The sequence below is a fragment of the Schistocerca serialis genome, chromosome 1, assembly GCF_023864345.2.
Source record: "Schistocerca serialis cubense isolate TAMUIC-IGC-003099 chromosome 1, iqSchSeri2.2, whole genome shotgun sequence".
Classification (NCBI taxonomy): Eukaryota; Metazoa; Arthropoda; class Insecta; order Orthoptera; family Acrididae; genus Schistocerca; species Schistocerca serialis.
The window spans coordinates 519,661,984-519,688,698 of record NC_064638.1 but is presented as its reverse complement, the minus strand read 5'-3'; the positions used below and the strand labels follow the sequence as shown (position 1 = coordinate 519,688,698).

The 26,715-nt window shown below is 43.8% G+C and overlaps 1 protein-coding gene across 1 annotated transcript in view; it reads right to left on the bottom strand.

Annotated features, from left to right (window-relative positions):
* Nucleotides 1-10,836: 10,836 nt before the first annotated feature.
* The window catches only part of LOC126474360 (uncharacterized), a 38,461-nt gene continuing 22,582 nt past the window's right edge, over nucleotides 10,837-26,715 (bottom strand). The window contains exons 4-7 of the mRNA XM_050101829.1: nucleotides 12,853-12,931; nucleotides 12,642-12,770; nucleotides 12,236-12,437; nucleotides 10,837-11,998 (exon numbers count right to left, since the gene is read on the bottom strand). Coding sequence (XP_049957786.1) covers nucleotides 12,240-12,437; nucleotides 12,642-12,770; nucleotides 12,853-12,931 — 406 coding nt within the window. The 3' untranslated portion in view covers nucleotides 10,837-11,998; nucleotides 12,236-12,239. The remainder of the gene's footprint in view (nucleotides 11,999-12,235; nucleotides 12,438-12,641; nucleotides 12,771-12,852; nucleotides 12,932-26,715) is intronic.

The following is a 26,715-nucleotide window of genomic DNA, read 5'->3' as shown; positions in this document are numbered from 1 at the left end:
GGCATGGCTGCACAAGCCAGATTTCACAAAATTCTCACTAGAGTACCAATCAATCCAGGAGGTACATTGAGCAAGGAGGATGGGGAATGTACAAAGACAGCACACGAGACACTGGAATTGCTCCTCAAAACTCACTTTCCTCAATATGCTCTGCTGGACAACACAGACCAGTATATGACCCCAGAGAGACAATGGTTCTCAGGCACTTGAAGAGAGGACTGGGAATCAGCCAAGTAGTGTGTGAACTTCAACAAAATCCGGTGGGCGGTGGGAACATTCCAACCGTTCAAGTCACCTGGCCCAGATAGAATTTTTCCAGCTCTTCTACAACAGGCAGGAGGAAAGCTCATAAGAGTCCTGTGCAGGCTATTCAGGGTTAGCCTAGCAGTAGGAATCATTCCCAATGCTTGGAGGGCAATGAACGTTGTCTTCATTCCAAAGCCAGGGAGAATTGATCATACCAAGGCCAAAGATATGAGACCAATCAGTCTGTCCTCCTCCATTCTCAAAACATTACAAAAACTCGTTAATGTATATGTTGGGGAGAGGAGGCTAAGTAGGGTCCCTCTATACTCAAACCAACATGCATACCAACCAGGTAAATCATGTGAGACAGCTCTCCGCCAACTCATTGGGCCCTCTGCATCTTCCTGGGTATTGAGGGAGGCTTTTAGTAACACGACCTTTGATTCCATGGTGAGGGCAGCAGAGGTGCATGACCTGGGGACCACTATATGTAGGTGGACCAGGGCCACGGTTAGTGGAAGAAAGGTAGAGGCTACCATGATGAGTGAAAAGATAATAATTAAGACCACCAGAGGCTGCCCACAAGGAGGAGTTTTGTCTCCCCTATTGTGGAATCTAGTGGTGAACGAACTCATTGAGGAACTAAGTTCTAGACAATGCTTCTACCAAGGATACGCAGACGACCTTGTCATAGTAAAACTTGGCAAATTCACCGACACAGTTAGGAATATGGCACAAGGAGGACTGGACATTGTGCAAAAATGGTGCATTAAACAGGCTCTGCTCTGAGAGTTAATCCTAAGAAGACTGTTGTGGTGCCATTTACGAAGAGACATATTCAGCACTGAAGTTGGAATCGATAGCTCTTTGATGAAACTATACCTGTGAAGGGGATAGTGAAATATCTAGGGGCAACCTTGGATGAGAAGCCAACTTGGGCCCCTCACATTAACAGCATCTGCTCCAAGGCAAAAAGTACTCTAGTGAGTACTAGGAGGGCTTGTGGTAAAAACTGGGGCCTACGCCCCAGGGGTATGCACTGCATATACACCACAGTGGTTAGACCTAGGATTTCCTACAGGGCTGCAGTGTGGTGGAAGAAGGTAGAACAGCAGGTTACTGCTAAGGAGCTTGCTAAGCTGCACAGATTGGCCTGCTTAGCCATAACAGGCAGAATTAGCAGCACACCAACCGCTGGAATGGAAGCCATGCTGGATATGCCTCCATTTCACCTTTGGGTCAAGATGGAGGCAGCAGCTGGGGCACACAGACTTAAAACTGGCAAAAACTGGGTCTCATTTGGATATCCAGAATCACACACTAACATAGTGAGTCAGGTAAATATAGGAATGGCTGGGGAAATACCTGCCGACTATATAACAACTCCCAACTGCTTTGACAAGCCTTACAACACAATAATTGGAAGTAGGGAGCAGTGGGAAAAACAGTTTGACACTGTATGGGGGACATTGTGTGATTCACTTATGGGTCAAAAACAGACCAAGGCATTGGGGCAGGGGTGTACGGGGTTCAGGCAAGACTGGAGAGCATAATCTTACTAGGAAAACTGGCCTCTGTATTCCAAGCTGAAACTACTGCAATCAGGGCATGTGTGGAGGAGAATATGCGTAGGTGCTACAATGCCCATAGCATCTACGCCTATTCAGACAGCCAGGCAGCCCTGAAATCATTGGAAGCTCCTGAAAATAGATCTAAGATTGTTGCAGATTGCCACAGGGCTCTGGTGGAGCTAGGGGGAAGCAATAGGGTAAACCTAGTGTGGGTCCCTGGCCACTCAGGGATCTGTGGCAATGAACAAGCCAATAGATTGGCTAGGATGGGAGCAACAACTCCATTTATTGGACCGGAACCTGTCCTGACAATCACCAAGGCTATGATCAAATTAGAACTACGGAACTGGCTTATGAAACAGCATGTAGGATATTGGACAAAGGTCCATAAACAAAAACATGGTAAGGTAACGATGCCCAAGCCATGTTTTAAAAGAAGCTCTGCGATCCTGGGATTGAACAGGAAAAAGATCAAACTCATGACTGAACTGATGACCGGCCATGGGAATTTCAGAAACACCTACACACAATGGGTATAACTGAAGAGGACCCTAAATGTAGGATCTGTGATGAGGGTGAAGAAACTGCATCACACCTGATCTTCGAAGGCATGGCATTAGAGAGTAAAAGACACACAATCTTTGGGACAACTAGACCTGAAGAAATTGTGTCTAACAAAAAACTGGTAGAGGGACTCCTTGCACTATTTAAGGTCACTGGTTGGCTTTACTAGATATACAGGGAGTGATACCGCACAATAAACAGTTTCGGTGCGGCCAGTGGCGGGTCAGACCTAAGCTGTTTTAGCTTCCCTGTTAAAAACCAATCAATCAGTACCTCATAGGGTTAATCCTAGGCTCTGCTCTGCTCTGAAAATACGAAGTTACTTCAAACCTAGTCTCCTAGTGGGTGGCAATGAAGCACACTATTGTAATATTTTGGACAAAAATGCTGTCATTGGCATAAAGTGATTTTGCTTACATAAATTTTACACACACATTTTAATATAATTAATGCTGCACTTGTCTTTACGCTCAAGACACTTACCTCTACATCACTTGCACATACAGCATAGGATTGCTCAAGCAAAACAGAACTTTTCCTCTACAAACTGTCGCAGTCAGCAGTGCTACCAGTTTGTACATACTGCCTTGCCTATAATTCTGGGGGGTATGACCTTGAAAGAAAGTTAAATGTGCAATCACTGAGTGCAGCAGTGTCTGTTGGGTTTGAAATGGTTCTTACTGACAATTTGACACACACTGGTCCCTGGCACTTGGGACCTTTTTGTAGCAGTTTTGGACCACTTCACATGGCTGCAAGTATAACATTTCCTTGAGACATGCTGGACAATGTGTTGATTCACCAATGAATCTTACAACTTCCTTCGAGGTGTGGCACGTCCAAGGGGCAAATGAGAAATATGGGCCTTGGAATGAACATGTGATGCCACATCAGTCGGCTTGTCAGCCGCACTTCACAAATGCTCAGCTCCATGCAGGGGCCATGCAATAGCATTACATAATTGAATCTGTATCCACTAAAGGTCTTAACTTTGTCATGTGCTATCAAGAGCTTGCATTCATTTAAACGTGCAGTCAAAAATTATTAATCCCATCTGAAATAGTTACTCGCTCCCCATCGAAGAAGGTTGCTGGCACTGTTAAGATCTGCACCAAAAACGACAGCTTCATTCTGCCATATCTTACTGTGCTGATTTGATGTGACCAACTAGTACACAAACACCACTTCACTGCCATGACTAACAGCAGTGCGGAAGACTGTCTACAATGCTCCAAAGTAACAGTGCACTCTTAAGGGGTTGGGGGCTTTATATAATATTTTGTCCAGTGCTATGTTCTGCACACTTCAAAAGCAATAATATTATTAGGATATAGTTCGCAAATTTTTTTCACTTGACATAAAGTGCTCACTTTCAGACACTTTAAGGTTTAATCTTACATTAGGTTTTCCATGGATTTCCTAAATTAAGATGAACACTAAGATGGCTCCTTTGAGGACACATCAAGTTTCCTTCAGTGTCCTTGCCCTAACTGAAGTAATGCTCTGTCTGTAATTAGGTTATTGTTGATGGCGAAGAGTTTAGCTACAATAGTCTAGAAACTTACTTTTTATACAGGGTGGTTCTTAAGTAATTGCACAATTTGTGAGGTAATTGTATACATGAATATAAACCAAGAGGTCCTATGTACATGTGTCCAATTTTTGATCATTACAGAACTGGAGCGGATTGAAGGAATGAATATGAAGACAAGTGTGCATATTACTTAGGTGAAATGCCGTGCAGGACAGTGGTGGGACAGATGCCTGACAAATACTACAAGAGGTATAAGAGTTCACCAACAGACGGCCAGAGCACGAAGTTGGGCCGAGGCAACAGCTGCGAGGTATCCAGTGTACAGTCGTGGGCTGATCAGTGAGCACTTATGAGATCGTATGCGTGTTTTAGTCGAGTATTGTTTGATTCAGCAAATTCATTCTGTCAGTGAAGGTGAACATGCTATTTAAGGCTATTCACAGATGATGCAGTTGTTTATATCAAAGTAGCAATGCCAGAAGATAGTAAGAATTTGCAGAACGACCTGCAGAGAATTGATAAATGGTGCAGACTCTGGCAGTTGACCCTGAACGTAAATAAATGTAACATATTGCGCATACATAGGAAATGAAATCCGCTAATGTACAGCTACACTATTTATGACAAACAGCAGGAGACAGCGTTTGCCATAAAATATCTAGGCGTAACTATCCAGAGTGACTTAAATGGAATGACCATATAAAACAGATAGTGGGAAAAGTAGACACAAGACTCAGATTAATCAGAAGAATCTTAAGGAAATGTAACTCATCCACAAAGGAAATTGCTTATGAGGCACTTTTTTTGCCTAGTTCTTGAGTATTGTTCATCTATCTGGGATCCCTATCAGGTAGGGCTGATAGAGGAAATAGAGAAGATCCAACAAAGAGTGGCGTGTTTCATCATGGGCTCATTTAGATGGCGAGAGTGTGTTATGGAGATGCTAAACAAACTCCAATGACAGTCATTACAAGAGAGACGTTGTGCATCACAGAGAGATATACTATTGAAATTTCGGGACAGCACTTTTCGGGAGGAGTCAAACAACATATTACTTCCCCCACACACATCTCGTGTATTGACCATGAGGAGAAAATTTGAGATTTTAGAGCCAATACAGAGGCTTACTGACAATCATTCTTCCCACACACTATTCGTGAGTGGAACAGTGATGGAGGGATCGCATAGTGGTACCAAAAGTATCCTCCGCCACACACCATTAGGTGGCTTGTGGAGTATGATGTATATGGCCATGCAGAATAAGCAGACATGTTTGCATATTTGGGTACTGTAACAGCAGTGCCCATGCAGCTGTGATATAATGCCAGAGCTGTTTTCCCTGATGAATGAACCCTGTGCTAGGGTTTTTCAAACATTACATGAATCCAGAATACTATCCAGTGTACACAAAACATCAGAGCATGAGGCCATCCAGTCATTTGAGGAAAAGGATGACATTATTGCAATGGTGCAACAGAGTCCCAAAACCAGTACACAGCGCATTAACCATCAGCTTAATATTCCATAAATGCTAGTTTGGTGTATGTTACATTCCGAAGGCTTGTATCCGTTCCACATGCATCTGCATGCAGGTGACACAGCAACCAGACAATTTTGTGATTGGTTGGCTGTACACAGAGACGCCATGCAGAACACTATTTACAGACAACGCTACATTTACACACAATGGTAGCATGAACACACACAATGGTAGCATGAACACACACAATGGTAGCATGAACACACACAATGGTAGCATGAACACACACAATGGTAGCACGAACACACACAATGGTAGCACGAACACACACAATGGTAGCACGAACACACACAATGGTAGCACGAACACACACAATGGTAGCACGAACACACACAATGGTAGCACGAACACACACAATGGTAGCACGAACACACACAATGGTAGCACGAACACACACAATGGTAGCACGAACACACACAATGGTAGCATGAACACACACAATGGTAGCATGAACACACACAATGGTAGCATGAACACACACAATGGTAGCATGAACACACACAATGGTAGCATGAACACACACAATGGTAGCATGAACACACACAATGGTAGCATGAACACACACAATGGTAGCATGAACACACACAATGGTAGCATGAACACACACAATGGTAGCATGAACACACACAATGGTAGCATGAACACACACAATGGTAGCATGAACACACACAATTCTCATACATGGGCAATAGAGAACCCATAAGACACTAGAGAAACAAGATTCCAAGTTAGGTTCTCAGTGAACGTCACGTGGTGCAATTGATGACCTGGTGATAGGGCCACTGTTCCTGCTAAATCTCATGCAAACCACAGCATTTGCACATTTCCTGATAGAAAACCTATGTGACAGTACAGCAATGTCAGCAAACATATCTGCAACATGATTGATCACTGATTCACTGTACCAGATAAGTATCCCAGTACCTGAATAACACATTTTCTCAATGGTGGATTGGCCTTGGCAGACCCATTAACTGGCCTGCAAGATTACGTGACGTAATCCCATTAGACTTCTGTTTATGGCACTGTTTATAGAAGGATGTTACGCTATGAAGGTGGATACATGTGAATAACTTGTTTGTCACATCACTAATCGTGTCGCCCACAGAGATGATCGATGTGCAACAACACACTGTCCAATGTGTTGACAAGTGTACTGAGATGAGCAGGGACATTTTGCACACCTCTTGCAGAACAGATTCGACATCTGACCCACCATTATTCTGTCCACCACAGTGCCTACACAGCATTGACGGTAAGTAATATTCACACTTAATTCACAGTTGTGTGTAGTCTCCAGTTCCATAACAATCGAAAATTGGACAGATGTTCATAGGACTTTTTTGGTCGATTTTCACATGTAGAATCACATCACAAATTATGTGACAATCCTCTTGAATCACCCTGTAAAAATCTAGATTAACTGATGCTTTTTATACTGCTTCAACAACTCAACCAAATGTCACTTTTCAACCTAAACTACATCTTGGGATGGGCTACAAATCCATCTGTCATGACAACCTACGTGACAACCTACACTCCAAAAGATATTCACACACGTACATCACATGCTACAAAAGCAGTAAAAAAAAAAATTAAAATTTATTAGATGTGGAGGAGGAGATTTTTGCCTTGAGTGATTTAGAGAAATCACAAAAAACCTAAATCAGGATAGCCAGTCACGTATTTGAACCGTCGTCCTCACAAATGTAAGTACAGAGTGCTAACCACTGTGCAACCCTGCTCGATAAAATTTATCATACATCTCAATAAGAATCTGTGAAATGATCATTAAATCTAAGCAAATAAATTGTATGAAATATGTATCATGCTTAAAATTCTGTGATTTGTTTCATTTTGAAAAGTATTTTCTGTATGTATACAAAATGAACAATGTTTCTAACCTACTGAAGTAATTGCACCATTGTAACATATTGTCTGCCAAGGTCTGGCTTACCTGTGACTCAGCATCTCTGCTATACGGTGAGCAGCAGTTTTTCCTTGTCACAATATCGACAGCATTGAAAGTAAAATTTATGTGGAAACTGTCAGGAAATTTTGAAATAAAATCAGGAATAAGACAAGGGGTGGTCCATCATCCCTACTTTTTAACTGAGAGAAAGTGTTATGAAATGGAAGAATGCCATAAATATTAAGGATATACAACTAGGAAGGAGATAGAGGTGGGGGTGGGGGGTGGGGAGGGAGGAGATAGAGGGGGGGGAGGGGTGGGGTGGGCGGAGGAGATAGAGGGGGGAGGGGTGGGTTGGGTGGAGGAGATAGGCGTGGGGTGGGGGGAGGAGATAGGCGTGGGGTGGGGGGAGGAGATAGGCGTGGGGTGGGGGGAGGAGATAGGCGTGGGGTGGGGGGAGGAGTTAGGCGTGGGGTGGGGGGAGGAGTTAGGCGTGGGGTGGGGGGGAGGAGTTAGGCGTGGGGTGGGGGGAGGAGTTAGGCGTGGGGTGGGGGGAGGAGTTAGGCGTGGGGTGGGGGGAGGAGTTAGGCGTGGGGTGGGGGGAGGAGTTAGGCGTGGGGTGGGGGGAGGAGTTAGGCGTGGGGTGGGGGGAGGAGTTAGGCGTGGGGTGGGGGGGAGGAGTTAGGCGTGGGGTGGGGGGAGGAGTTAGGCGTGGGGTGGGGGGAGGAGTTAGGCGTGGGGTGGGGGAGGAGTTAGGCGTGGGGTGGGGGGAGGAGTTAGGCGTGGGGTGGGGGGAGGAGTTAGGCGTGGGGTGGGGGGAGGAGTTAGGCGTGGGGTGGGGGGAGGAGTTAGGCGTGGGGTGGGGGGAGGAGTTAGGCGTGGGGTGGGGGGAGGAGTTAGGCGTGGGGTGGGGGGAGGAGTTAGGCGTGGGGTGGGGGGAGGAGTTAGGCGTGGGGTGGGGGAGGAGTTAGGCGTGGGGTGGGGGGAGGAGTTAGGCGTGGGGTGGGGGGAGGAGTTAGGCGTGGGGTGGGGGGAGGAGTTAGGCGTGGGGTGGGGGGAGGAGTTAGGCGTGGGGTGGGGGGGAGGAGATAGGCGTGGGGTGGGGGGAGGAGATAGGGTGGGGTGGGGGGAGGAGATAGGGTGGGGTGGGGGGAGGAGATAGGGTGGGGTGGGGGGAGGAGATAGGGTGGGGTGGGGGGAGGAGATAGGGTGGGGTGGGGGGGAGGAGATAGGGTGGGGGGGAGGAGATAGGGTGGGGGGGAGGAGATAGGGTGGGGGGGAGGAGATAGGGGTGGGGGGGAGGAGAAAACTGAACTACCACAGTAGTTTCTGCCTTAGTTATGCACACATCTGTTACTCTCAGTGAAACCTTTTTCAGTGAAAAAATGAAAATTTGTCAGATGTAATGACATTGAGACCAACTAATTTTCTATTCTGCTCCTATCGATCTCTTCCATATGGTTGCACTGCTGTGAACATAAAACGAGAACACTAATATAAAAGATTTAATAACAAAGAATTTATTCGTAAGATGCTGGAATCTTTCGATTCCAATACTAGTCAATTCTTGGACAATCCACAATTGCTGGAATTGGAATCTAAATGACAATCTTAACTAAAATCATTATGCATAACCTTTTTTTACTCTTAGGTCCAGTTATTCTAAGGAAATATTAATACTACTGCTATTATTGCAAATAGGTAGGAGATGAAATTTTCCAGCGAGTGGCTGGCAATTTCAGGTAAGTCATGCAATTCTGTGGGTAATTTAGTTAACCAGAATTGCCCATCTTTCATGTTTATGTGGATGAGTGAGCCGCAACATAACCTTGTCTTTGTGTTATTTACAGTTTTATAGACAATAGGTCACTGAACAGCTGCAAGAAGGTTAAGAGAAAGGTACCTGTTAGGAGCTTTTTTAATTTACATTGGAAATGAGTATCTTGTAAATATTATTTAAAGGAATACAGTCACATTCAAACAACATGGGAAAGCATATAAAAAGTATTTCAAGAGCCCTCAGAGTTCGAAAACAGTGCTCGAGTTAGGTACAGTGATTGAGAACAACCTTTTAGTTTTTTGCAGTGCTATAGTATAAGTAGAAGTACTACCTAAAGACTAACTATGTAACATAAAGTATACTTTATTTCAAAAATTACTTTTATACTTGAGTGTCTTCTTATGCAATACCCCAAGAATCAAATATGTAAGAATCCAATTTATTACTCCCAATAACTCTCACCTAAGTCTCAAGCAGATTTTTCGAATCTCTAAAATGCATAAATGCCTGGGAATTTTGAGCATTTGCCCCAACTTTTAAATGCCCAGGTGTTTTACACCACTACAAGTGGCTATAAAGAATTTTCAATCCTTGAAACTAGGTAAGTAAATTGTAGGATAAGCTAATGTTTATTTTGTTAAAGGGATGCTTGAATGCCTTTGCACTGGGATATATACATCCACTATTAAGCCAAGACATGGAGGCACTGTACATGAAAATTCTTTGTTTCCTGAATTGCAATCAAATCAGATTTAAACTCTGAAGAGTACCAGTAAGTGCGAAATGTGTAATAACATGAGCAATAATTCCCAGATCCTAAGAGCCCTCTGCAAAATATGCTGTTCTTTGCTTTCCACAACATTCTTCCTATTCACTCCTGCTGCATATATATTTTATGTGCACTGGCCCAGAGTAACTGGTGTAAAGATTTGTAAAATAAGCAACACTATGTCCAGTCTTATGCCAACAAAAGAGCAACACACACACACACACACACACACACACACACACACACACACACACACACACACACACAGAGAGAGAACTGAATACAAAAGAAAGGGTTGCAGTGGGCAAACAGACAATGTGGTTAGCTTTTGAAGTGGTGTTCGAGTGTTGCAAAGTGTATTAGATGGGCAGGTTATCCGATGAACAAAAGGGTGAAAACTGAACTACCACAGTAGTTTCTGCCTTAGTTGTGCACACGTGTTACTCTCAGTTCAGTTAAGCGGTGCCCTTGCTCATAACATATTCTACCAGTGCTCTTATTTTATTAAATACTGATTATTAGACTTCAAGAATGAAGGTTTAATTTTAACATGACACTGCCACTGAGGTCACTAGAGAAAATCCTGGACTGGACTGATTTTGAAGGTACTAAACTGCAACTGCTCTGGCAGTCACCTTAAATGATTTAGGGATGGCAAAGAAATCATAAATAAAGGTAACTGAATGGAGAATGGTAAGTAACGACTTAGCTCTCGAATAAGAATCTTGTTCCATTAACTGTGATATCACTAAGCTGTTCAGATGGTTCTCTCTCCTTTAAAGCAATACTGCTCATGTCCATGACCAATTCTTTCGCTTTTATAGTGTGATGTGTAGAAGATTACCTGGTATTGCAAGTATTAGTTTATAGAAGGGAAATTGGCAAATAAAAAAATGTTATTAATCAGATTAAGTTCCAAATTCTAGATTAGTAACATGTTTAATGATAAAAGCATAGGCCACATAAATGAAGTACAGACATACAGAACAGAATGTACATGGAATGATTTGCCAGAAAAAAATTGTTGCTTATGTTCCAGTAAATAATATGCTGTAACACTGACTATTCACAAATATATCAGAATGAAAGTAAAACAGTAAGATACAGGAACACATCACTGAAAACACAGCGTGTACCATATTTCCAATTTTACACATTTAGAAGTTCCAGAGGGGACATTGCAGATAAAATGTTATCCAGTGACGTGTGAAATTTCCAACACCATATGTCCAGTGATACTGCCTTAGTTTGTACGTAGATGCCATTCTGATCATTGTTATTGTTGATGTAACATCTGAAGATTTCCTGGACTCACATGAAGTGCTCAGACAGATTTCAGCACACTTTCAGCTTCAATGTATGGACAAGTATCTTCAATGAGTGTATGGGCCATAGATCTCTCCGTCTAATGATCCAAAAGCACTTTATTCTCCTGCAGGAAGTTCTAGTAGAGCTCTTGGATGGTATGTTACTGAATATTCAACTTTGAAGTATGCACATATATTTTGCAGAACCTGCGCAAAAAATCTATGCTGTGTTCAAGGGACACCAAGTTCATGTGAACCTCATGCTTGGCCACCATGGAACCTACTTTTGATTTTGTCTATTTTTTTGTGTATGGGTACATCAGCAAATGTTTTACAAAAACTCCTAGTCAACTGAAAATAGCTGGACAGGCTTTGAATATGGCAGAAATGATTCACTTTACACCTGACTGTAGAAGAAGTTTGTGCGTATTTTATTTGGGCAGCAAACATGGAGGTCATATTTAGCAGTTTTTGTAATTAACTACCTAAAGAAATATCAGTAGCAGTGCAAGGGTTAAAACCACACAGGTCAGTTAAAAATTACAGAATAGTTCCTATGCTTAACTGTAACGCCTACATCAACCCATAGAATTATTTAATAGGAATTTTGGAACACCCTGTTTATATTTTCATCTCATTTAGGAGATAAAATTTCATTACGACTCTTCTTTAAAGTATGGGGCACCTAGTTACAAAGCATATCAACTCAAAAGTGATGCTTTATAAAAGCTGACTAGCACAAATTGTCAAATCTGCAGAAACAGAGGGGGCAGTCCTGAAAAATAAAAAGTTACAGTTTTTACAGTAAGCAATATCAGTACAATACATCACATTTAACAAAAAAACCTTGAGATCAACAAAAGGGAAATTTCTAGACTGGGGAAAGAAAATCTCAAATGCAAGCAACATAATTTTAAGCCATAAAAAATTTCTAGTGTGTAAATGAATATGTAACATTTTTCATAAAACCTAACAGAATACTGGTAAAACTTACTGCAGTATTTCTACCTACCATCTCACTGATTCGGGCAGAGATCACTGTCTTCAAAATCTGATACAACTTCTGCCATGTTTTCCAAAAGTGCATCATACTGGCCTTCTGTAGCAATACGTTCAGGGCCTTTGAGAGCGTGCATTTTAATGAATCTTTGAACAATTTGTGGTTGCACTGCAGAAAACGTCATTCGCCATCCCCAAGCAAGTAAAGCCAATGGCTATAAACATTTTAACCACACAAATGAATTATACAAATATGTAATCAGTATCATATGTTTAAATACAGTGTAAACAAATTTAACACTAATCGACAAAAGCATATGGATTATTACCCAACTACGCAACATATTTTATTCCTTTAACAGTTACTACTAATGACCGAAAATTAGTGAATTTAAGTTAAGCCAGAATTATGTACTTACACGTTTGGAATCCAACAAGTTATATGGAGAAATAATATGTCTTCGAAGACAGTTCTTTACCAACTGTTTAAGTGCTTCTACCTCTGATGGATCAGCACAAGGGTGGTAAAGCATTACAATACCACCATGCTGACAAGAAAGCAATAAGCCAATTATAAGAACAACAAATGTTAATTGCTAGATAGAACCACTACCTTGGTAGCATATTTACCTCCAAGCTATGCAACCACCTCTGCCTTGGAACAAACTTATATTCTCCATAGATTGGCCAGAGTGGACGATGTGGACCACTGATAAGTTAAAACAAGAAGGATACTGATTGAGTGGTTTTCATTATTATGTAATACTAACAATACACTTTATACAATACACATTTCACTTTAAAAAAATGATGCATACTATTACAGCTCTTAATAACCAGAACACATGAGTTAAATTTAATCACTATGCTTTTGACATTCAATCCTAAATTCTGCATAGGAATACATTTGTCATTTAAACATGACATTGCTGAAATTTTATCAGTGCTCTTGAGAAAAGGAGTGTTTTACATAAATAACTCAAATAAATGTTTTCTTACATTAAACAATGGAAAATCCAGGATGGAATGTAACAATACAAGAGAAGGAAAGTTGCTACTCACCATATAGCAGAGATGCTGAGCTGCAATAGGCACAATAGAAAGATTCACACAATCATAGCTTTCGACCATTAAGGCCTTTGTCAGCAGTAGACACACACACACACACACACACACACACACACACACGTGTGCAAGTTGTGCTTGCTTGAGTGTGTCTACTGCTGACAATTATACAGAGCACAGAGGCTCTAGAGAGCACTGAGGGAATCTGAACATACATTTAAAGAATCTGTGTCACCCGATGTACAGGGTGCACTGATAATGGGTAACAAGCCCTGCAGTAAAAATTGAATACTGGTCTAAAAGGCGACACACAAAATGCTCTTCACTAGCAAATGTACATCCTACACCGTGTATATTTGTAGATCCACTCAATGTGAATGAATGTGCTATCTCGCCAGCTGCATGTGAAGCTCCAGAAATACCAAGTGAGTGATGGAAGCCGAAGTAGTGTCATTTGAATGTGGGGTAAATCACAAGGGGCACAGACGTCTGCTCAAATCGCAGGGGGGAGGGATACAACTCTCAATCAGGAAAGTAGCCAGTAACACAAGGTGAAGCTTTCAAGGCAGAATATGAAAGTGAACTCCAGAAAGCAACAAAGAAGCAGGACTTGCCTCATACTGGCAGTCGACAGAGTTATCAGATAAGCTCAAGATGGGTAGCTGGACAGGGTACAATTGCCAAGTGTATCTGCAAAGGAGAACATCACTCCATAATGACAGCAGTAGTCTGTCAGCTTCCACATAGAGACTCAAAAACAGACTGGTGGGAAATGCACTGGTGGACAAACTGATCCCACGACCATGAATCTTGTTATGGTGATTTAAGTTGGACAGTCGTGCAGATGAATATAGGATATATCTGTCACCTAGTTTCAAGTATACTAAGCATTGATACAAATTAAGGACTGTCCAAGTCCACTCTCCACGACATGCCACATGGAAGCTGTAGGACATTCAGAAACTGGACACAGCGATCTGTCAGGTAGGGTATACACGGTCTGCTCAAAATATTCTGGAACATTCGTAATTTTGTGCCAATGGTGTGTTTGAACAAAATGCAGTTTGCATCCCTGCACACACCTGTGTTTAATGTGTAACTGCCAGAAGTTTCACTGTTGTATGTCAGTTATTGTTCAGCACTATATAACGAAGAATGTTTTATCACACAGTTTGTGAATTTCAAGATGGTAAAGTTAGAAGAGCAACAGATCTGCATTAAATTTTGCGTGAACCTCAAGAAAGCCTTTACAGACACACATTAAATGATCAGGAAGCCTACAGTGATGAGGGCTTAAGCCGTACTCAGTGTTACAAATGGTTCCCATGGTTTAAAAATGGGCAGATGGAAGTTAAAGATGACCTCATTCACGATACCCTTGGACGTCTACTGATGTCAGGAATGTCAATGAAATTGTGCATGCCAATCTAAGACAGACTGACAGAGATTGCAGAAGAATGTAACATTTCATAATTTTATGAAATTATGACACAGCATCTCTGAATGCATTGTGTTTCAGCCAAGTTTGTCCCATGGCTCATGAGTCCAGACCAGAAAGGCCTTCGCCTCACAATCTGTGAAGAGTTTTTGGATCACATGAATGAGAATGAGATGTTCCTTAAGAGAATAATAACTGGTGATGAGATGTGGGTCTATGGTTATGATATTTAGACCAAGGTTCTATCTTCACAATGAGTCGGGAAAGATTTCCGAAGACCAAAAAAAGCTCGTCAGGTCAGGTGAAAGCCATGCCGATAGTTTTATTTGATTTTGAAGCATTAATTCATCATGCATTCATGCTGCAGGGATGAGCTGTTAATCGATAGTACTATCAGTCTGTGTTGCAACACCTGCGAGAAAATGTGCGAAGGAATGTGGTGAGACAATTCCACGCCCTTGCATCAAAATAATGCTTATGTGCATTCATCCTTGTTGCTGCATGACTATACTATTGCACAAAAAATGAAATCACTGTGCTGCCTCATCCTCCATAGTCTCCAGTCCCCTGGAGACTATTTCCAAAGTTCATAACCTGTTGAAAGGATGAAGATTTGTAATGGCAGATGAGATGAAAGAAAATTTGCATGTGGCACCTTACACGTCCCAGCAGGAGACTTACCAAGACTGCTTCCAGACATGTTGGGAGTGGTATCAGTTGTGGAGGAGATTACTTCGAAGGAGACCACACACAATAAGTAAAGGTAAGCATAGAAAAAATTTTGTGGACAAAGTTCTGGAATTTTTTGAACAGACCTCATATGAGAATAAATACATACTTTTTTAAATGTTAACTCCCACAATTTTGCAGTTTCAAGATACAAAAGAGCAGTTGGATCATATGTAAGGATTGTGGAACGAACTCATTTCATGACCAGACAGTTTTACAGATAGATTTTTCACAGGAAATATGGAAACTATTTTTATTCTCCATGAGCAAACGGGTCGAGACAGTTCTCAATTCACTGCCTGAGTGAACAGAGTGCTAGAGAGGCCTGGTGGTAGAAGATCAACAATGGGGTAGTATGCTGTAGCAAGTAAGGTATGGTCAGCACCACATCTTGAGGTACATTGTTCTGAAAAAGTGTTCAATAGAGCCAACGAAAGTGTGCATTAGAAATGTGTTTTTTTTTAAAAACTCTGGAATGAAGTGGGACATCCTGCCTCTGAAGCCACATCTGTACACTGTGTGACACGTGTGTTCTCCAGCAAGTCTGACAGGCCTTTTCCAACATATGTTAATATAATGAAGAATGTGTGTGTGTGTGTGTGTGTGTGTGTGTGTGTGTGTGTGTGTGTGTGTGTGTGTGTGTGTGTGTGTCTCAATGCTAAGCAAGCTTTCATTGGGCTTCAACAGGGTAGCAAGACATTCCAAACTGAAAGAAATCAAGCACAAAAACTGACAACAGTCCCAGATGATGAAGTTCTCAGATATTCATTCTGGAAGAATGAAGGTGGAATATGTTATTGGAATATATATCTACCATTACTTTGTTGACGTCATTGTACTACCGTATGGACTACAAGACATTTTTTTCTCTTTAAAAAATTGCCTCCAAAACTGAGGTGCGTCTTTCACTCTGAATTAATATAAAAAGGTCTAATGTTTGATTTAAAACTCCCACCAGTCTTAAAAATGGCCATATATTTGATGCTGCATGAAACTTATCAATATCTGGCAACATTGGATTCAACTGGCAGAAGCAGCATACCAATGTGACTAACATGCGTTGTGGGGATTTACAACCTTTCTAACACTGTCTCCCTCCCACCCTGCCATCATAAACCTAGACCACTGTCCAGCCTACGATGTATCACTGCAGTCTATAGTACCAGTGAACTTGAATTTAAAGTGATTTGTGTTATCAGTTAACAGTGCAATATTTTTGTTAGTAGCTAGTTTCGTAATGGAAAAAATAGATATTCATATGATCTGGGCTATATATTTCCAAAAGTAATAGCATATGCAGAACAACATGGAAAGAGCAGATGAGCGACATTTCGGCCCTCCACCTACCAAAGAAACCATTCGCAATTGGCAGACTAGTAAAGTACTGAAAACAATGAGAAAGATTAAATCTGCAAATAGAGGACTGAGTGCAAAATGGCCGAAACTACAAGATGACCTACTGAAATGGATTTAGGAACACTGTCAAAAATGCATTGGAATTAATACAAAAATGACTCAAATGCATTGGAATTAATACAAAAATGACTCAAATGCATTGGAATTAATACAAAAATGACTCAAATGCATTGGAATTAATACAAAAATGACTCAAATGCATTGGAATTAATACAAAAATGGCTCAAATGCATTGGAATTAATACAAAAATGACTCAAATGCATTGGAATTAATACAAAAATGACTCAAATGCATGCTCATAGGCTAGCACTACATTGCAACTTGACAGACTATGGGTGGAGTTAGTTGGTGCTACAGGTTTATGAAGCCTCACAGTCTTAGAATGTGAACCAAAACATAAATATCTCAGAAAATGCCACAAGACAATAAAGAGAAAATATCTTTCCATTGCTTTATTATTCAACATCAAACGAAAAACAGTATGGAACAAAGCCAAATAGCAAATATAGATGGAACTCCTCTGACTTTTGATGTGCCGAGTAACAGAACTGATGCCCTGAAAGCTGCTAAAACCATCAGAACGAGGGGACATGAAAATACATACTACATTGTTGTCCTTCCATGTTGTGCTGACAGCACTAAACATAATCCACTGGTCACTTTCAAGTGCTAAATATGCTGAATCCTCTTTAAATACGACCAGGTGGTGGTGTTCGTACATGACAAGGGTTTGATAGACGATGCTGGTATGAAATTTTAGATAAGGGATGTGGGAGACAAGGAAAGGTGCTTTAATAAAGAAGAGTTTTCTTGTGTAATTCAGTAGCAACTTGAAAAATTCCATGAAAGAAAAAGAGAGACAGAGAAATACAGAACTTGCTGTTATTCCAGGATGACTTACTTCAAAACTGCAACCTCTTGCTGTCTTGATAAATAAACCACGTACAGTGTATATGAGAAGAATGGAACAAATGGATGATGGATGAAACTGAACATGAATGCAAGCTGAAGGGAAATTTAAAAAGACCTACCATCAAACAAGTGTCACTAAATAAAACAGTCATGGCCTAGAGTGAGAGAAGACATTCTTGAATCTTTCAAGAAGTGTGACATCAGTTTGGTTTTGTAAACTAATTTTTTTTATTCTGGCTTTGCACTCTAATAAATGGTAAAAGTATTTTCCTAAAAAATTGCTTAAAATTAAGGTGCATCTCTTAGTCCATAACATTATAGTACATAAAATATGGCATTTGCATCTAGTGGAGACAAATACAGCAACAAAGGAAAAACAGTTCAATTTAAAGGAGGCCTGGAAATCAGAACATAATTAACTAAAATAATGTACAAACAATATATCAAAAGGAAAATAGCAAAAATTAACAAGTTATAGAACCAGTGTAGTAGATTTTTTTACATAGTACAGTTTAAGAGGGCAACTTGGCAGACAAGGGAAAAAAATGTCATCTAAACAACATTATAGAAACTAAATGCAGATTTAAAAATGTAGCTTCTAATATGCATGAAAAGCATGTTTGGAATCTGTGTGTCTTGTGGCAGTGTAACATGGTTTTCTAAATCAAAAACTGAGGGTTGGTCAGTAACGAAATGTTACGAATTACTATGAGAGGCAGGACAAGAAAAATGTACCAGGGAACAATCAAGAAGATATAATTACGGTACTATAAAAATGAAATGCAGGTAGCAAGACATCATAAGAAGCACCCAAGATTTTGACCTAATGAAAGGTGGGTAAATTACATTGGGAAACTTGCATGACAGTTTAAAGGTGGCCTCTATACGGCAACTGACGTTAAATGGCTCCTGATAGTGGTAACTAATCATGTTGTACTATAATTTTACATTTCTGTAAAACAAAGTGTCCTACAACATTTTGTAAAATTACTGTAAAATAACCTATGAAAAAATACTGTTACTGCTGCTGCTATATGGCTACTGTGCTAGCTGATGAATTCACCATCAGGAATAAAAACCTAAGCAATTCAAAAGCCTAAGTCTTACATCTAGCCTGGTCTAGTCCATTTCATCTGTGACAAAGTAGTGAAACAATGTTAGATTTTTTTATTTAACCAGCCACAATCAGCCATAACCCCCAGCCAGTTTACTTACTGGCAACACTGCCAGCAAAGGTTCACTGGGCCTAGGAGTACCATGTAGGTCTCCTTGTTTGCTACAACTTGCCCTTTACCTGATTTGAGTGCACACTAGCATGTATCACAATGAATACTTCTCACTGACTGAAGCAGAAGATGGTGCTGGATGGTTTGGACTCTCTCCTGAGTATTCGCAGGTTGCTGTGTCAATCAGTATCAACTGGTACAGCTTAAAGAGTTATTAAAACCAGGCAGTTTGAAGCACCAAATAAAATAGAGCATTATTTCAAGACTAGTAAGCTCTACAGTTCTGCCTTCTACAGCCAGAAAATGAATTCAAACTATTCGTTCTGAACTAGATTTGAAGGTGGTGCATATGAAAGAGGAGTATTTCTGTCCAAACAATGGTGTCCACAAGGTCAAGCATCTTTGGCATTTGAATTTAGCAAGAATCATTATCTTCTACCCTGCTACTACTACAAAATTTCTTTGGAATTTATGGCAAAATAATGTCCAGAATTCTATGCCAACTGTGTAGCTCTAACATTTCCCCACAAAAAAGAAACATTCTGAATGTAAAATGGGAGAGCAATAAGTATGTTGTAGGCAGTTACATAATTTAAAACTGGCACCAGTTTCAAGATAAACATTAAGAAGTAATTATTCCTATGTAAACTGACTCAACTTTATTGACTACAACTTCGGCTGGTGCAAAACATTGAGAAAAATCTCAATTTTTGGTTGCCCTTAACAAACACAAAACACTCCTCTTCGAGATTGTGTTTTACTGAATGGAAATTCCAACATTGCCAGCTAGGAAAAACACAGAGCATGGTCTAATTAGTGAAAATTCAGAAAAACAGATTCAACTGTCCTCGATTATGCACAACCGATGACCAATAATTGCTTGTCTTCAAGCAAATTAACTTTTTGCATAATGGGTAAGAAAAAAGCACGCTTCCATGAAGAGCCAGTCATCATTCAACTCTTCATACACTTCTGTAACCAATCGAAAACTGCAGTATTGGTATCAGGTATAAGGTGAATTTGTTCATCACACGAAAAAGAGGCTGTAAGGATATCTATACACGTTAATGCTGTTTAATTTATGGTTAAAGCAAGATTTCAAGATGATTTTTTGCTACCCAGATGACCCAAAAAACAAATGTTTAATAACAAGTTTGTTTTAAGAAGATACATCAAGTAATGGACATCATTTAAAATTATGAGTGACAGTCAGTCTGCCATATTCTTATATATTTTGTACACGAGATTAAGTTTTTCTCAAAAGCAGTGAGCAATTTTCTTTACTACTACTATGATTTACTGTTATTCAAACTTATTTGATGCAACTTAACAGCCGTGAAATATTCTGCAAACTGTCACTGACTTGAAAGGACAAATGATATCTGCAATAATGTAGTTTTATGCTGATGTTTCAAAGAAACCCCAATATATTTTTAACTGCACTTGATATAAGGAGGAGCAATTAATCCTACCACATTAAACTTTCACTCCTTTTAAAGAGAGCAAAACAAAGTTATATAAGTACACTATGTGATCGAAAGTACCCAGACACTGGCTGAAAATGACAAGTTTGTGGTGCCCTCCACCGATAATGCTGGAATTCAATATGGTGTTGGCCCACCCTTAGCCTTGGTGACAACATCCACTCCAGCAGGCATACGTTCAATCAGGTGCTGGAAGTTTTTTTTTTTTTTGGTGGGGTTTAAGGGCGCTCAACTACTGAGGTCATTAGCGCCCAGTCACAGTTACTAGAGCACATGGAATCTAGTAAAACTCAAGCGGAGGGGGGGGGGGGACCAGAAAGGTTTGATAAAGATGCAGATAAAATATGTAAAATAGTTAGATGTCGTCGGACAAGCCAGTCAAAGTTATAAAATGCAGAACACGAGCAGCTGATCGAGGGTCATCAGCTAAAATAGCCTATAAAGTAGATGGCAGGGACAGGACAACACGAGATTGACTAAAACGGGGACACAACAATAAAACATGGCGCACTGTTAATGCCTGACCACAAGGGCACTGCGGGGCTGGGTCACCGGAGAGCAGGTAGCGGTGGCTAAACCGGCAATGCCCAATCTGCAACTGGGTCAGCAGGACCTCCTCTCGCCGAGATGGTCGGGAGGAGGTTGTCCAAGCAGTTGGGAGTGGTTTTACTGCCCGGAGCTTGTTTCCTTGGAGGGATGACCAAGCATCCCACCACAACGACACAAGCCTCTTACAAACATCCCCACGAACGTCAGATGACGGGACACAATGGGAGGCTGGCCGAGGCAGGAGGACTGCAGCCTTGGCTGCAGCATCCGCAGCCTCATTCCCAGGCACTCCTACATGTCCGGGAACCCACAGAAAGCGGACAGGAGAACCATTATCAGTGAAAGAATGGAGGGACTGCTGTATCCGTTGAACCAAGGGATGGACCGGGTAGGGAGCTCCAAGGCTCTGAAGAGCACTGAGTGAGTCAGAGCAGAGTACACACGATGAATGGCGGTGGCGGCGGGCATACTGTATGGCCTGATGCAGAGCAAAAAGCTCGGCCGTAAAGCTGGCACATTGGTTGAGGAGCCGGTATTTAAAGGTGGCAGCCCCGACGACAAAGGCACAGCCGACACCATCATCAGTTTTGGAGCCATCGGTGTAAATAAAGGTGTGACCGGCAAGTCGAGCACAAAGTTCAACAAACCGTGAGCAATACACTGCAGCTGGAGTACCCTCCTTCGGGAGTGAGCTGAGGTCGAGATAAATATGAACCGGAGACTGGAGCCAAGGTGGTGTCGGGCTCTCACCCTCTCTGACGGCGTAAGAGGGATGGCCGAGCAGACAAGTAGACGAGTAGATGAAGCTCCCATAATCCAGCTTCGATTGGACTATGGACCGATACAAGCGAAGCAGGACAGTGCGATCCGCTCCCCAAGATGAACCACTAAGAACTCTGAGGACATTAAGGGAACGTGTACAACGGGCCGCCAAATAAGAGACATGCGGAGACCAACACAGTTTCCTGTCCAATGTGAGCCCTAGAAACTTAGTTGTTTCCACAAATGGGAGAACAACGGGACCGAGATGTAAGGATGGCGGAAGCAACGCTTTATATCGCCAAAAGTTGATACAAACAGTCTTCTCTTCAGAGAACCGGAAGCCATTTGCCACACTCCACGAGTACAGGCTGTCTAGACAACGCTGAAGGCAGCGCTCCAGGAGGCATGTTCTCTGGGCACTGCAGTAGATCGTGAAGTCATCGACAAGGAGAGAGCCTGAGACAGTAGGTGGAATGCAATCCATAATTGGATTGATCGCTATGGCAAAAAGGGCTACGCTCAAGATGAAGCCCTGAGGCACTCTGTTCTCCTGGAGGAAGATGTCGGACAATATGGAACCCACACATACCCTAAACTTTCGATCCGTTAAAAAGGAATCAATAAAAAGGGGCAGGCGACCACGTAGGCCCCACCTGTGCATAGTGCGGAGGATAACTCCTCTCCAACAGGTATCATAAGCCTTCTCCAAATCTAAGAACACGGCTACCGTTTGGCGCCTTCGCAAAAAGTTGTTCATGATGAATGTCGACAAGGTCACAAGGTGGTCAACAGTGGAGCGGCGGTGACGAAAGCCGCATTGGACATTGGTAAGTAGCCGTCGAGATTCAAGAATCCAGACTAACCGAGCATGAACCATGTGCTCCATCACCTTACAGACACAGCTTGTAAGAGAAATGGGGCGGTAACTAGAAGGAAGGTGTCTATCCTTCCCAGGTTTGGGTATAGGAACAACGACGGCGTCACGCCAACGCATGGGGACCTGACCTTCGGTCCAGATGCGATTGTAGGTACGAAGAAGGAAGCTTTGCCCGCCGAAGAAAGGTGTGCCAGCATCTGAATGTGAATGGCATCTGGCCCCGGAGCAGAGGACCGGGACAGTGCAAGCGCACGTTCGAGTTCCCGCATAGTAAAGGGGGCATTATAAGTTTCCAGATTCAGCGAGTGGAAGGAAGGTCGCCGAGCCTCTTCTGCCTCTTTCCTGGGAAGGAAGGCAGGGTGGTAATTGGCGGAGCCTGAAACCTCCGCGAAAAACCAGCCGAAGGCGTTGGAGACAGCCACAGGATCAACAAGGACCTCATTACCTGAGGTCAGGCCAGGTACCGAGGAGTGGGCCTTAATGCCCGACAGCTGGCGCAGGCCACCCCATACGACAGAAGAGGGAGTAAAACTGTTAAAGGAGCTGGTGAAAGAGGCCCAACAAGCTTTTTTGCTGTCTTTGATGACTCTACGGCATTGGGCTCGGAGTCGTTTGTATCCAATAAAATTCGCCAACGTAGGATGGCGGCGAAAGGTGCGTAAAGCACGTCGTCGAGCACGGATAGCGTCTCTACAAGCCTCGTTCCACCAGGGGACAGAAACGCGACGTGAAGAAGAGGTAGTACAAGGAATGGAACGTTCGGCAGCATTGATAACATCAGCCGTGAGGTATTCGACCTGACTGTCACAACTGAGAAAATCGTGGTCCGGAAAGGTCGCCAGGGAGGAGTAGAGTCCCCAGTCAGCTTTCGGTATGTTCCAGCTCGAAGGACGTGGGGATGGGGCGTGGTGCAGGAGATGAACGACACAGGGGAAGTGGTCGCTCAAATAGGTGTCAGAAAGGACATACCACTCGAACCGACGGGCAAGAGTGGTAGAACAGATCGAGAGGTCCAAGTGGGAGTAGGTATGAGTAGAGTCCAAGAGGAAAGTCGGGGCGCCAGTATTGAGGCAGACAAGACAGATGGTTGAAGACATCCGCCAAGAGTGAACCTCTTTGACAGGATGCAGGAGAGCCCCAAAAGGGATGATGGGCATTGAAGTCGCCAAACAATAAAAACGGCGGGGGAAGCTGAACAATCAGGTGCATCATGTCAGCCCGACTAACAGCGGATGACGAGGGAGTGTAGATGGTACAAACTGAAAAAGTAAAAGCAGAAAGAGTAAGATGGACAGCTATTGCTTGGAGTGGGGTGGTCAATGGGATGGGATGGTAATAGACATCGTCCCGAACGAGCAACATGACCCCACCATGAGCTGGGATACCGTCCACAAGGGTGAGGTCATACCGCTCCGAGGTATAGTGGGGAAAGGCAATACGGTCAGTCAGGCACAACTTGGTTTCCTGGAGACCAAGGACGAGCGGACAGTGCAGGCGGAGGAGCAGTTGTAATTCCTCCCGATTAGATCGAATACCTATTATGTTACAATGTAACAAGGCCATCGCTAGTCAAAAAAGAGGGGGAACGAGACGGGGGAATAGCTGGTCACCTCGACAGCCGCGGAGGGCCAGGTTTCGAGGGAACAATCGGCGGGAGGCGGATCCTGTTCCATCAAGTCGTTGCCAGCTGTGGCCGCTGTCCCTGGTTGTGTAGGAGGGGCAGCATCGTTTGCCGACAAGAGGCCAGCTGAGCGCCTGGCAGCAGAGCGTCCCGGTGAAACTGAGGACGGCCGGGAGCAGCGACTCACGGATGGAGCGTCAGACGAAATGCGCCGGGCTGGAGAGGGGGATAGAGACTACTTCTTGGAGGCCTTCTTGGAAGTCCGAGGAGGCACAGGGATGGTGGGCTGGACCCGAAGAAGATCCTCACGCGCGGGATCCATTTTGGAATGCCGGACCTCGGAAGCTGGGGTCCGGAATGTTTCCCCCATGGAGGGGGGGGGGGGAGGAGGAGGAGGAGGAGGAGGAGGAGGAGGAGGAGGAGGAGGAGGAGGAGGAAGGGTGGCCCCAGCGGCAGAGGGGGCGGGGGCCACGGGAGAGGAGGATTTGGAAGGGAGGGATTTGGGAGGCGGAGGCAGAGACCCCGGATGGGGGGGGGGAGGCGGAGGGGGGACAGGATAGGGGTGAGGATACTGCGGAAGGAGTGGACACAACTGAGGCAAACGAAGTGGTCAACGGCACGGGATGGAGGCGGTCATATTTCTTCCTGGTCTCAGAATAAGAGAGACGATCCAAAGTTTTGAGTTCTTGTATCTTCTTCTCCTTCTGATATCCGGGGCAGTCTGAGGATCTAGGCGAGTGGATGCCAGGGCAATTAACGCACCGAGGTGGTGGGGTGCATGTATGTTCCTCACGAAGAGGACGTCCACAGTCGCCACAAAGGGGCTCAGCCTCACACCGTGACGACATGTGCCCAAAGCGCAAACACCGAAAACAGCGCATAGGAGACGGGACGTAAGGTCGCACGTCGCACCGGTAGCACATGAACTTTACCTTCTCCGGGAGAACGTCCCCCTCGAAGGCAAGGATAAAGGCCCCGGTGTCGATGCGACGGTCTTTGGGGCTGCGCTGGACGAAATGCACGCCTCGGTGCTCCAGGTTGGCCCTGAGCTCCTCATCAGATTGCAGCAGGAGGTCCCGAAGAAAAATAACCCCCTGCGTCCTATTCAGTGCCAGATGCGGGACAATGGACACTGGGATGTCCCCTAGGCGGTCGCACGCCTGGAGCGCCGCCGACTGTGTGGCGGAGGTGGTCTTTATAAGAACGGACCCTGAACGCATCTTGCTGAGAGCCTCGATTTCCCCGAAGATGTTCCCAATATGCTGAACAAAGAACATGGGCTTGGAGGTGGCGAACGTCCCCCCCATCGGTTCGAGAACATACCAAATAGCAGGGGAAGTACTTCGCCCCAAGCCGGCGGGCCTGTCCCTCCTCCCAGGGAGTGGCCAAGGGGGAAAGGGCAGGAGAACCAGAACCAGAGACAGTACCTTTCCTTTTGAAAGACTCGGCTGCAGAGCGACCTGATACGTGTTGACGTTTCATCTGCGAAACTTCCGCCCGGATACCACCCACTCCGACCAGGGGCTCTCCCCACGGGCGCCACCCAGCCTCAGCAAGGGCCACCTGGCAGGATGACCGTTGCCGGGAGTCCTGATGCCCCAAGGAGACGGGCAACTACTCCTTGGCCGACGTGGGGAGGGTGCAGCTCAGGTATCAGCAGTACGATCCCTGTGTTGTCAGGGGGCTACAACCTAGAGGGTACATGACAACCCCACCACAACGGGCTGGCTACCGTGCTGGATTTCTGGTGCCATGGAAAGTCCATCATGATCGTAGGCGCAGATGGGGACGCACTATGGGCGTAACCTGTACAACCCATCAGGCGTTTAGGCCCAATTTGAGGAATAGTGGGTATGGTTACAACGCCGGTACAATGCTGAGTGCCAAGGTCTTAGTGCACTGAGGACCAGTGTTACACCACGTAAGGCGTCCTTCCCCAAAAGGCTCGTACTTCTGTAGAATTTTGAAAAATGGAGGTCACACCCCAAGGGGGACCATCACATGGAAGGCCGAAACGGTTGAAACTCCTTTTAGTCGCCTCTTACGACAGGCAGGAATACCTCGGGCCTATTCTTACCCCGGACCCGCAGGGGGAGGAAGGTTTCTTGGGGAATGGCAGCCCATTCTTCGCAGAGTGCTGCACTCAGAGGTATCAATGTCGGTCAGTGAGGCCCGGCACGAAGTTGGCGTTCCAAAACATCCCAGAGGTGTTCTATAGGATTCAGGTCAGGACTCTGTGCAGGACAGTCCATTACAGGGATGTTATGTAACCACTCCACCATTATGAACAGTTGCTTTATTGTGTTCAAAGATGCAATCGCCATCCCCAAATTGGTCTTCAACAGTGGGAAGCAAGAAGTTGCTTAAAACATCACTGTAGGCCTGTACTGTGATAGTTCCACACAAAACAACA